At 40.7% G+C, this 14139-nt stretch overlaps 1 protein-coding gene across 1 annotated transcript; it reads right to left on the reverse strand.

Moving 5' to 3' along the window:
* Nucleotides 1-10: 10 nt before the first annotated feature.
* LOC134792085 (arylsulfatase B-like) lies at nt 11-13624 on the reverse strand. Its single transcript, XM_063763228.1, has 7 exons — nt 13447-13624; nt 8775-8934; nt 7467-7693; nt 6852-6957; nt 5542-5694; nt 543-1211; nt 11-308 (listed from the first exon to the last, which is right to left on the reverse strand). The coding sequence occupies exons 1-7, from the start codon at nt 13567-13569 to the stop codon at nt 97-99; spliced, it is 1650 nt and encodes a 549-aa protein (XP_063619298.1). The 5' UTR covers nt 13570-13624; the 3' UTR covers nt 11-96.
* Nucleotides 13625-14139: the final 515 nt, after the last annotated feature.

Here is a 14139-nt window from a genome sequence, read left to right on the forward strand (position 1 = left end):
TATTCGATGACTCACATGTGTCGTAATAACTAGGTTCCTAATGCTCCTCATACACATACACATAAGTTAGACCACCTCCAATAATTGTGACGTGATTTATTTAATATGATCTGCCCAAGTCGACCAGGCATAGTTAAACTGGTTCGGGTGAGACCTAGGGTCTCGCACCAAGGGCAGGATCCTAGGTATTGTTCTATTCTTTTCGGTTCCCAATTTCTGAAGCAGTTGCTGCACGATATCTGGATATAGCTTTGAGATATCCTTCGTTTCGCAAGGATCTTCAATGATATTGTAGAGACAGACGGTTCCTAAAGGAAACAGAAAGGAAATCGAATATGAAATTGCTAATTTTAGTTCAATACCAAATAGGTACTTATAGATAATAACCCCCTTATTTATAAACGCGCTACAAGCCTCAATTAACCGTTTGTCTTTATCTGTCATTTTGACTTACGTATTTGTAAGAAAGGGATAAAACATAATTTAACTAAATCAGGCCCGTAAAGTTTTATGAATAAGGGGGTAAATATAGGTATACTGACCATTTTCTGGGTAGCATAATGACACATCTCGTTCATCTCTTCTTTTCAAACAATCAACTTTGTATCTCTTCCCCACTTCATCATCGGCCATATTCACTTCCAGACCAGAATTGTGAAGAACCGAATACACAGTGCTCTTCTTCATAGCATCGACGTATGAAGGAGGGCTGCCAATAATCCCCCTAAGATCGTGGCCCTGATAATTACTGTATTCTTTTATGACACTCCCTGTAATTAACTTGTACTCTCCCGATATGATCATATAGAAACCATGGAAGTCATCGATTTCAAGTATTTCGTTACGCTTGGATGTCGCATTTGTAATAATGTTGTCCCATTGATTAAGCCCGTCTATACCTGGCGGAGGGTCGGCACCCACCGCGTGGAGCAAAGTCGGGAGCCAATCTGAAATATGCATGTACCCATCCCAAGCCCGGCTCACGGGATTTAAGTTTGCCTTCCACAAAAGTCCGGCTACCCTCACGGCGCCTTCGAATGGGGACATTTTAATCCCTCTCAGCGGCCAATTAGATCCATAATTCAGGGAGTTCCCCGACGTCATGCCACCGTTGTCGGATGTGAACACTATGATAGTGTTGTTTAATATCCCTTTATCGGAAAGTGATTTTACTATATCGCCTACGCTGTCATCCAGTTTTTTAACCATAGCTGAAACAAATATTATCTATCAGTTCTATCACTATCACTACATTGGCTACACTTTAGTTATATAATATATGTATGGCAGTTATAATATTCAACTCTATTGATAAATTGTATTACACTGAACGTAGCACTACCGTCTACGCATGTTTCCTGGACCTCTCTAAAGCCTTTGACTTAGTTTCCTACGACATCTTATGGCAGAAGATGAGGGATAGGAACATACCAACGGAATTGACCAGCATATTTCAGTATTGGTACGCTAATCAGTGCAATTGTGTACGATGGGCTAGTGCACGTTCAGACTCGTACGGTTTAGAGTGTGGCGTAAGACAGGGAGGGTTGTCTTCGCCAAAGCTCTTTAACTTGTATGTGGACGGGCTTATATCGGAGCTCAGCAACACGCATGTGGGGTGTCACGTGGACGGTGTCTGTGTAAACAACATCAGCTACGCAGACGACATGGTGTTGTTGAGCCCATCGGTGAAGGCACTGAGAAGACTCCTAAATATTTGCGAGTCCTATGCGAGCAGGCACGGATTACAATACAACGTAAAAAAAAAGTGAATACATGATCTTTAAGGCCGCCGGTAAAAGACCAGAAATGCCGCCTCTTAATGTGCCAGTCTCAACGGTGCACCATTGCATAGAGTCTATAGTTTCAAATATCTGGGACATTATCTAACCGATGACCTTAAAGATCATTTAGATATTGAAAGAGAACGCAGGGCACTGGCGGTGAGGAGCTGAGGAGTAACATGTTGGCCCGCAGGTTTGCTCGTTGCTCGGATCAAGTCAAGATCACGCTATTTAAAGCGTTCTGTCAGAGCTTCTATACGAGCAGCCTATGGTTCAACTGCACTCAGAAGTCGCTCAGTGCCCTGAGGGTTCAATATAATAACGGCTTTAGGGCGTTGTTGAAGCTGCCCCGCTTCTGTAGCGCTTCTAAAATGTTTGCGTAAGCACGCACAGACGGGTTTCACGCCATCGTGCGCAAAAGAACTGCCTCGCTAGTCAGTAGGATGCGGAGCAGCTCCAACGGCATCCTAAGGGTGTTTGTAGAGAAGCCTGATTCTCCCATGCACATACACATTAATAAGTTAACGATCATGGATAATAGTTAATTGTATAAATTTTATTTTAATAATTGATTTTAATTATTGTGAATTTTAATTTAATTGATTTTATGTAGTGTGCATTTAAATTTTGTTAATTTTATTTATTTAATATTTTAAATACTAGCAAAAAGCAGAGCTTTGTAAGGGCTCGCGGAGTTTTTCTACCTAAACGTACCGGACCGCGACTTTGATCCAGTCCGAGGCTTGTTCCATGTTCGATCGAATGGATACGTAATAAGTCCGTTAAGGACGCAGTTATAAGTGAGAGCAAGATAGAAATATACCTACTAATTGAATCCCGGTCGCTGTCCGGTACGCCGGTCTGTTACAGCTTTTACTTTGTCCAAAAACGTGTCCAGACGACAAAATCAAATTGCCAATATCATCCACACGTAATGTACAATTGCATAAGCCTTATTACATCCTACACGGTCGCCCAGTACTTTTTGTAAGGAAGCCAACTGGCTTTCTTACATAATGTTGGGTCAGCGAGTCAATGTCCTTGAATTTATTTATGCGTCCACACCACACAATTGAGCGTAAAACTATCCCGTCTGGACACCTACTGGCGGTAATCATGCTGCTCCGCACATAAACTTACGTAGGTATAATTTGCTCTCTTATGTGCTCATCAAAACGAGTGAGATGACCAAAACAGCGTGTGCCTATGTTGCAACAAACATGAGTTCCACTAAATACTGCCAGGGTTCAGCAACAGCTCTATCGTGAGTATCTCCTAAGTGCTCAAGAAGACGAGTCGGATGACCAAAACAGCGTGTGCCTATATTGTATAAAACCCGAGCTCCACTAGGTACTGCCAGAGTTCAGCATCAGCTACCTTGGGTACTACTCTACCAAGTGATCATCATGAGTCGGATGTCCAAAACAGCGTGTGTCTATGTTGCACCAAACCCGAACTCCACTAGCTACTGCCAGGGTTCAGCATCAGCTCTGTCTTGGGAAGTACTCTCCTAAGTGCTCATCAAGACGAGTGAGATGACCAAAACATCATCGTGTGCCTATATTGCAATAAACCTGAGTTCCACTAAATACTGCCAGGATTCAGCTACAGCTCTATTTTGGGTATCTCCCAAGTGCTCAAAAAAACGAGTCGGATGACCAAAACAGCGTTTGCCTATGTTGCACCAAACCTGAGTTCCGCTAGGTACTGCCAGGGTTCTGGGTCATTTTGTTGAACTGTACGCTGACGTTGCAATTGGCGTGCAGTCGGCGTGCTGCTTCCATACAAGTTGCAGTCGGGTTGTAGTCTAGGGTTGTGGTTTGTTAATACAAACTTCAGTGATTTAGGGCCGATACAGACGGCCTAATATGCTTATCTTTATTTATAATTTTGGCAGTTTCAAGCAATAGTAACACTAAAACTGTTTCTCGAACTGAAAATACCCGATTTAAGTTTGCTAACACAACATGACTGATCAGTTCATCGGCGTCACAGAACAGAACATACGAGTAAATTGACCTCCGCAGTGAATATACAGCAAGATTGAATGTTCCAGTATTCACAGAAACTTAATTGCTAAATTGGGAATCAAACCGACCGAAGCGAGATGGGTCGGAATCCAAAATTTTAACCCTTTTTAGGGTTCCGTACCTCAAAAGGAAAAAACGGAACCCTTATAGGATCACTCGTGCGTCTGCCTGTCCGTCCGTCTGTCCGTCTGTCACAGCCTATTTGCTCCGAAACTACTGGACCAATTAAGTTGAAATTTGGTACACATATGTAAGTCTGTGACCCAAAGACAGACACGTAACGTCAACAAATTAATTTTAAACATAGGGACTACTTTTGGGGGGTAAATGAGAAAATTAAAAAACATTATTTTGCAAACTATATCGTGTTACATATCAAACGAAAGGGCTCATTGTGAGAATCTCAAATATATTATAAATTTAGGATAAAAAGTTTAGACGTTATTCAAGAAAATAAATAAAAATGACCATTCCCCCCTCTATCTCCGAAACTACAGGGTCTAAAATTTTGAAAAGAATACACAAAATAATTCTTTACCTAAAGATGACAGGAAAACCTATTAAAAATCTAGAGTCAAGCGTAAGTCGGATTTAAGAACAAAAATGCGATTAGGCTTTATTAGGGACACAGCCGCAATGGCCCACGTGAAACGTGGTGTAGACAGCTATTGCGAAGGCACTAGGCCGATAGCCGCATAACAACGAAGCCCCGAAGCGTCCCGATGAGGCGTGCCTTTATGATCAAGCGTGAGTCGGACTGAAGACAAAAAATGCGACTAGGCTGTATCGGCACACAGCCGTAATGGTACTTGTACTACTGATTGATTAGGTTACTATTGTTACGTGTTTAAAAAAGCACCTTCGGCCTTCGCTTTTAAAACACTTGCGGAAGTTGTGGGAAGCGCGAACCCGTCGGAACATCCGAGCTTTCAGCTCTACGCGGAGCTCGGCCTTCAGTATTCGCATTTGGACAGTTGTAGGTACTATTGTTCGGGATGTAATCTTCATATCCAAGCTACTTTGCATAGTTGCAGAGATATAAAAGCCACCGCTCCGTAACACTTCATGTTAGATCTGGTTTTTGATCTGACCAATTCGGGTTTTTCAAGACATTTTAACTCACGTCGTTTCACGTACCTAGGTACAAAAAAAATTGTTAAAAATTGTGTGATGTACGAAACCCTTAAAACGCGAGTCCGACTCGCACTTGACCAGTTTTTTGTATTCATCTTTGTTAGCACATAGTACATTAACACGAATTTTAATTCATAATTTTTCTAACAGATGGCGCTAGTAGTAATACAAAGTGTTATTCCTTTATTTTATTTTTTTAGGTTTATAAAATGATATTTTCATGTTTGATAACACATCTAGACATGAATTTAAATTACTATGTTAAATTTCAAACCTATAAGTGCGATAGTTTTTCCGTAAAGTGTACCACAAGAATGCATAGTTTGTCGAATAGTGATAGGGCTCGCTTCGCTCGCCCTAATTAACAATAGATTTTGAGTCACTATGTACCTAACCCGAATGGATCCTAGTTATCTAAATAAATAAATAAATTATTATTATAAATATGAAAGTTCCATTTTAAACCTTATTGGCAAGCCTTACAAGCCTTATTGAGCTTACCGTGGGACTAGGTCGATTTGTGTAAAATGGTCCATTAGTACTATTTATTTATTTAAACAAATATTTTTATGACACGAAGAAAGGGAAGTCACCTGCCAGTATGCGCCGCTGCTGTGACTCGATATGACGCATGCGGCGCACCTCGTCCGGCGGCGCCTGCAAGATGGCGCCATCATTGCCGCCATGGGGCGCGTTGTGCGCCACCATCAGAAACAGCGGCGACGACGGGTCGTGAGCTTCTATAACTGCACCATACAATCGTGTTAAGGGTTACCGTAAACTGGGGTTACTTTGATTCGTGGGGTAACATTGATTATCAATTTTTGGACTATAAGGAATACGTTTCTGAACGGTTTCATCATCTATTTTTGTTACGCATGCCAGCCACATCATAAAATGTTTAAATTCGCGTTCAAAAATCGACTCCCTAGTCCTCAAAAATCGATGATCAATGTTACCCCGTGAATCAAAGTAACCCCATTCTACGGTACTCTCTGTAGTCTGTAGTTATCATTCCAAATGGTGACGATGAACTTTATGCGAACTATCCCCACGCGTTACAACCGTGTTAATATTGGAGAATCAGATTGAACTCGGAATTTATTAAGCGACAATAAAAAGATTTCATTCAGTTGTTGCTATTTACGTCTGGTGGAGATTTTTTAATGACTTCCTTAATTTTATTAGTGTAAATATATATTTAGGAAACTAATATAAGTACCTACTACTAGAATATTTAAGCAGCAAAGATTTTATCAATTTGGAAAACATCTCTTAACATCGCTATGTAATGTAGGTCAGAAACAACAGAATTTATGACCTTTTAATTTTATCCCTAACCAGAATCACAATAACGAGCGTCAAGGAGGCTTCAACTGTCACAATTTGTGTGCTTTGAAGGAACAATGAACTATTCGCGTCGTAACAAAAACAATTCCACTTGTAACAAGATGTCCGTCCAATTTCTAATTACCTACTCCGAGCTACGTAACCTGAGCTTACTTGATGTAGCCTCCCGGCTGTACAGGTCGGTGACATAACTCTGAGCTTACTTGATGTAGCCTCCCGGCTGTACAGGTCGGTGACATAACTCTGAGCTTACTTGATGTAGCCTCCCGGCTGTACAGGTCGGTGACATAACTCTGAGCTTACTTGATGTAGCCTCCCGGCTGTACAGGTCGGTGACATAACTCTGAGCTTACTTGATGTAGCCTCCCGGCTGTACAGGTCGGTGACATAACTCTGAGCTTACTTGATGTAGCCTCCCGGCTGTACAGGTCGGTGACATAACTCTGAGCTTACTTGATGTAGCCTCCCGGCTGTACAGGTCGGTGACATAACTCTGAGCTTACTTGATGTAGCCTCCCGGCTGTACAGGTCGGTGACATAACTCTGAGCTTACTTGATGTAGCCTCCCGGCTGTACAGGTCGGTGACATAGCCCGTCGAGTCCCACGCGGGGGTCTTGTTCCTGTACAAGTCGTAGCCGGACACGGCCCCAGAGCTCCACTGAAACATCAATCAACAAGACGCTTCTACGTAACGCTTCTTCTTTATTCTCAGGCGGGAATGTTTTACACTAACCAAAAATAGGTAAAAACTAAAATACAGAAACTATTTTGCACATTTGGAGCTTACTACCTATTTATAGTTTTATATAGCTCCAGCTCATAAAATAAACGAAATAGAGCAAAATAATTTAACTATGGTACCTATCTGAAGCTACATAAACTAATTACAGGCATAGATAGAGATACCTTATCCTATTGTAAGTCGTTTTAAAATGAGAGCGTAACTACGTTTGTATGGAGAACCGAGCTTCCTGCGGACTCTTAGTTACTTGATGCTTTATTTTACTCGTAGTTTCGTCAATAATTAACCTTTGGTAGGTATGCTTAGAAGCAGATCTGCTCCATATATATTCTACTTAAAAATGAAGTTGTCACAATTGCTACATATATACATGGCAATTTTTTGAAGGTACGAAAGGTTAAGGGTTACATAAATGGAATAGTTACCGACTCCTCAATCGTGTACTCATAGTAATCAATATACCCGCCCCGGTGCCCGAAGTGTGTGTCGAAGCCACGCGCCGTGGGCAGAGCCGCCGACCGACACATACCCACATGCCACTTTCCCACCAAATGCGTTGAATAACCCAACTCCTTCAGATATTGTGGTAAAATCTTCTCGTTTAGCGGTAGAAATCTGTCCTCACTCTGCACGAGGGGATAACCTTGCATGCCTGTAATGTAGGTACAAACGACGTAATAAGGAAAATTTGAACATTAAATTTAAAATGTACGCAATAACGCAGTTTCTTAATATTTAATACCGAGATAATTGACATTGAAGTGGAGGTAAGTATTTCGTCGTGGAGCCTGAATAATGTTTTTCATTTTTAATTTATGAGCTCGCGAATTTCTCGAACGGTCCAGATCGCGTGAACGCCATTTGAATTCTTTTAAGAAAATAAAAATCTTTATAGTCTGGCAAGCCAACTTCATTATTTCTACTATATTATTTCTTCGTCATTAGAAAAAGATGCAAAAGTCAAAATTTGTTGGTCTCCCAAACCTTAGCGCCTACAGTTTTAAATTTGCCGCTTCTTTTTACTGACAAAGTTAGCTTGCCAGAATTTTATAAATATTGCATAAACTTTTTTTATTCGGGAAATTCTTAATAAAGTAATTATAGTTAAATTATCACTTTTTTTCTTATAAGGTACCTACTGCAGCGTCGAGACGATGGAACAAAAACTGTTTTTATCTGGGATAAAGGTGCATTGTGCGATTTCTAGCACCTTATAATCTTAGTACCTACATAATCTACATATCTATACTTATATAGATAGGCATATTTGCGTTTGCATAACTCCAAATATTTGCATGTTGGCAATACTGGCATGACCTGGACGGAGAGGACATACCTGACCAAAAAGAAGAATTTTAGACTTGCCAACACACATAATAACACATATGTAAGTACTGCGCCTTGACATTGGCAAGGGTAAAATGTATGTATTTACCTTCATCCTTCATCAATAGAATGAATCTCTACTCATTATTAAATGTAGTAACTAATTATCTACATAATTTTCTCTCGGGCTGATAACAAAGATTTAAATTTGACTATCAATTATTTTAAATAGGTATTGTAAGATTGGTTGAATTTCGGCATAAGATATTCATCCTGGATTGCATTTCCTAAAGAGGCGCTATAATTTTTCGCACAGGACAAAATTATATCAGAATCTATGTCTGCTAGAGCTTAGCTCTCTTGAAATTTTTGAGATATGTCATGTTTATAGTTTATATATGACTCACCCAAAGTATAGGCATGTTTTCCAGTAAGCAGCGCCGATCGCGAGGGCGTGCACAGACAGTGCGAGTAGAAGCGCTGGAGCGCCACGCCGGAGCGCGCCAGCAGGTCTATGTTCGGCGTGAGCACCTGCTCCGACCCGTGGAAACTCACGTCGTCCCAGCCCTGCATCATGGAACAGTCACCATTTAGGGTTCTTGCTAAATTGAAAATTCTATAGCGTAAGTATTGAACTACCAATTTAGCTAGGACCCTAAATGGCGCAACAATCACGGAGCGTGATGGTACAAGAATATACCGCACGGTCACTACAACTTCATAGACACCGCATTATGAAGCGTTTTCGAACAAGTAAAGGACGATTCACGCTAGAACGGTGCGAGTCCGCGCCAATGCGTGCGATACTTCGTTTTCCATAGAAAGCATCAGGTGGTCACCGATCACCCATCATATAAAATGAAGTGTCGGACGCCTCGACCCGTACCGTACCGTACCTAAGTCATCCTTGAAATGCTAATCCTTAAACAGTGCTGCTGAGTTGCTTTTCACACTATTTTATATTGTTTAACAGCCCATGTTCATCCCTAGAATCCAGAAGATATTTAAAATACTTATGATAAAGCAAAATAAAACTATGTGACCAAGACTAAAAGTTGGGGAATCAGTAGGACAACAATAGTAATATACCTACTGATATATACAAAAATTAATTGGTTTATTAGAAAACACAATTCCCCCAATGAGGTCAAGCACTGGACGGTCGATGCAGTCTTAAACAAAATGTTAATAAACTTTTACAAAATCAAAGAAGACAAGACGTTAAATAAATTCTAAATGTTAATATGTACCTATAAAATTTAATATAAAATCTTGCTTGCTTAGGACCTTATAATAGGCCTTTTCTTAGAAAAGGGTAATTAAGTTCTAGTTAAGTTTTGCAGATATAAAAGAAGTACCTACTAGAGATGTGCGCCGATGGCAAAATCATCGGCGGCGGCGTCCGATGATTTTTTGACCGGCGGCGGCGGCGTGATCGGCGTGACATGACACTTGGCAACCATTTATTACCAATACCAACCTAACGGTTACCAACGGTATGTTTAAATATTAAAATAAAAGGATACTTTAAAACGCTACATTTTAGGCAGTATTTTTACTTACTTTGTAAGTGGAATACAAATAAAACAAAAAAAATATTTTTAAGTTAAGTCTTAAATCTATGTATTGACTTTTCCCAGCCGCTGTCGCCTCACCTAGGATTTGTTACGAAATAATGATGAACTACATACTTTACATTTGTCTGAACTGAAGTTTAACAGAAATGTAATGTTAGATTAAAGATGTCTTCGTTTTCCAAAGAAAACGTCTCTGGCAGGTAGATTCGCTCAACAGAATGTCTTTGAAGTGTCCCGTTTTATGGAATACTAAGGTCTACTTTGTTTTCTTTACTACTGCAGCTTAGTGATGAATTGATGATAGTTGGTGATTTAAGTTCCTATAAGTAGGTATAATTGTTTAAGTATAGCTTATTGACGAAGAGTGGCAGAGTATAAAAACAGCAGTGACGTGAAGTTCAGCTAAGAGCACTATCGGAGAAGCAAAACGTTCAAAAAATATGGAATGGTTTCATAAGGAATACTAGGAAGCCCTCAATAAAAAGAATGAAATGCGGCTTAAATATCTCCAAAACGATGGCTTAGAAAAAAAAGAACTTTATAAGAACGAGAGGAACAAATGCAGAAAAATGGCGAGACGCAAAAAGAGAAATATGGAAAGGGAGAGGTTTAGGAGAATGGAGGATTTGAGGGTGCGTCATTTCGTACGACCTTTTTACAGCCTACGTAGTGGATACCAGCCGAAAACCAATGCATGCCAAAATACCTCTGGAAGTCTTCTCACGGAAAAGGCAGATGTGCTTAGGAGATGGAGAGAACACTTTAACGATCTCCTGAACATTCCGCAAACAGCCACGGAAAAAGTGCCCATTTACTTTGACGTTGAAGAACGATTACAACCGCCTACTCGGTTAGAAGTCCAGCGGGCTATGCGTTGCCTCAAGAATAACAAGGCGCCGGGGCTTGATACTATTGCTTCAGAGTTACTCAAAAAAGGAGGCAGCGATCTCGAGAAGCGAATGTTTAGACTCGTAGCTATGATATGGGAAGAGGAAAAGATGCCAGAAGATTGGAATTTAGGTATTATTGTGCCTCTTCTTCTTCTTCGCGTTATCCCGGCATTTTGCCACGGCTTATTGGAGCCTGGGGTCCGCTTGACAACTAATCCCATGATTTGACGTAGGCACTAGTTTTTACGAAAGCGACTGCCACCTGACCTTCCAACCTAGAGGGGAAACTAGGCCTTATTGGGATTAGTCCGGTTTCCTCACGATGTTTTCCTTCACCGAAAAGCAACCGGTAAATATCAAATGATATTTCGTACATAAGTTCGGGGCTGTCCATAAATTACGTCTTCTATTTTTGACAATTTTTGACCCCCCCCCCCCCCCCTAAAATCATCCAAAAATCATGCTTCGAATGACCCCGTTTCCTCCTACGTCATGCTACCATCATCCGATGACCAGACCCCCCCCCCCCTAATTTGAAACGACGTAATTTGTGAATAGCCCCTTCCGAAAAACTCATTGGTACGAGCCGGGGTTTGAACCCGCGACCTCCGGATTGAAAGTCGCACGCTCTTACCGCTAGGCCACCAGCGCTCTTATTTATTATCGCAGGAATTATTGTGCCTATCTTCAAAAAAGGAAACAAGAGCATCTGTAGCAATTACCGAGGTATATCGGTTTTGTCTGTGGCTTATAAAGTTTTATCAGGAGTCGTGTATAGGCGCCTATGCGGCTATGCTTAAGAGATATTAGGAGAATACCAATGCGGATTCAGGCCTAACCGCTCTACTGTAGACCAGATTCACCTACTGCGGCAAACACTGGAAAAGGCATACGAATACAACATCGATCTTCATCACAAGTTTGTGGACTTCAAGCAGGCATTTGACAGTGTTAACCGCGCACAAATACTCTCCAGCATGCTGTGTTTGGGTGTGCCAAGCAAGTTGGTTAGACTTGTGGATGCCACTTTAAAACACTCCAAATCCGTTGTGGCGATACAAAACGATTTATCTGAGCCTTTTGAGATTCGTTCGGGAGTGAAGCAAGGAGATGCGCTTTCCTCCATAGTTTTCAACCTGGTACTTGAGGCTGCAATGCGTAAATTAAACATCAATGGGCTGATCGACTACAACACAACTCAGCTTGCTGCGTATGCCGATGACATTGTCATTACCAGTAGGTCGAGAAACAGAATGGCCGATCACTGCCTAAACCTGCAGACAGAAGCCGCCACGTTTGGATTACGTGTAAACGTATCCAAGACTGAGTACCTTGCGACATCAAGGCAGACTGGACTGCCAACAAACATCTCTGTCGGCAATCAGGACATCAAAGGTGTGAGCAGCTTCAAGTATCTAGGAGCGACGGTTAACTCTCAGAACAAAACCGAGATAAGGGCGCGCATAGCTGCTGGGCACAAATGTTTCTACGCGTGTAGCAAACTTTTGAGCTCTAAACTGCTTAGCATTAGATCCAAACTTATTATCTATCGCACCATCATCAGGCCTGTCGTAACTTACGCCTGCGAAACTTGGACCCTAACTCAGAGAGACGAACTAAAACTTGCAGTGTTCGAAAGAAAAGTGCTCAGAAAGATCTATGGTGCTGTAATAGAACATGATACCTATCGTCAACGCATGAACCACGAGTTGGATGTACTCATAGAGCACGAGAACATCGTCAGGGTCTGTAAGTCACAGAGGTTGAGATGGGCGGGTCACCTTGAAAGGATGCCGTACAAGAGGGCAGCAAAAGTCATGACAAGGTGGACGCCGCAACAAAAAAGACCGAAAGGCAGGCCTAAGAAGCGTTGGATAGATTGTGTAGAAGAAGATCTTAGGAAGATGGGAAAGTTTACCAACTGGAAGAAGGTCGCCAGACACCGCGACAACTGGAGGAAGATTGTGGAGGAGGCCAAGACCCACAAAGGGTTGTAGCGCCAACGGAAGTAAGTAATAGCTTATTGCGAAGCTTTAAACTGATTTTTATAATTTTGATTGAAATATATATTGTTAAGTAAAAGAAGCTGATAATCACCATAAAATGACTAAGAATTGATCGTGTGTAATTTTAAATGAAATTGTATATTATGTGATAAATAAATAATTCATATTTTTATTTATCACATAATATACAATTTCATTTACGTTCTACAAAAAAGCTGTGCGAAAAAATATCAAATAATAACCTTAGATCCAGAAACTAGATCTTGTTTAAATTAACACTAAATCGTTATCACAGCTAACACCGCAACGACAAAAATGATGCTAATTTGGTTCACCCGCAAATAATAAGCGAAAAAGCATAAGGATCTTTAAATTATACCTCTGACACTATCTATTCACTACGCAACATGGAATAAGACACGATAGGTATCAAAATTTCCCACGCCGATTATACGCCGGTCAAATTTATCGGCGGCGGCGGCGTGGAAAAATCGTCGGCGGCGGCGGCGCGGCGGCGCGGCGCACATGTCTAGTACCTACTTATAATTTGATGTTATGAACTACTCGTAGTTTCTATTATAAAATAACCAGCGATTATTTACTTACCAAATCATCTGCAAGTATATAAACTATATTCGGCTTCACATTACTTTCACCTCTTACCCCAAGAGTCATCACAATTAATAAAATCACTGCATATCTCGTTTGCAAACAATCTGCCATTATCATTATTTTTTATTGAATAAATAATATATTATTACATAGAATAAACCTATCTACATTATCGCAGAGCACAAGACTGAGAGAAGCCAGCGGAAGGCCAATTCAAACGTACAATTTGACATCAAAACGATGTCACTTTGTTATCGTTCGCCCGTGCGTCTCGCTCGCACCATTAATATAGTTAGTTTTTTTTTAGCATTAGAAGAAGACTACGCGTTTTATTATACCATGCGCGTTGACGTGTCTTTTAATTGGAAAACGCATTTTTAAAATCAGCAACTATTACTTATGAAAGCAAAATAATGTAAATAATCTTATTATGATTCATAATTGTTACATATTTGCCGTGACTTATTATAAGTTATTATTCAAAAAGGTTTTTCAATAAAAAGACACGTCAACATTGTTTACCATTTTTCTAATGCTAAATATACGAACTATAGGTACGAGCGAATAGCACATGTAAATGATAACTAATTTTCATTTAAATATAATCGAACGAGCGAGCGAAGCGAACGAAGTTCTTACATTCGACTTGGGACACGCAGCTGGCTAGGGGCACGTCCCGGCATTTCG

The sequence above is a fragment of the Cydia splendana genome, chromosome 7 (assembly GCF_910591565.1).
Source record: "Cydia splendana chromosome 7, ilCydSple1.2, whole genome shotgun sequence".
Classification (NCBI taxonomy): domain Eukaryota; kingdom Metazoa; phylum Arthropoda; class Insecta; order Lepidoptera; family Tortricidae; genus Cydia; species Cydia splendana.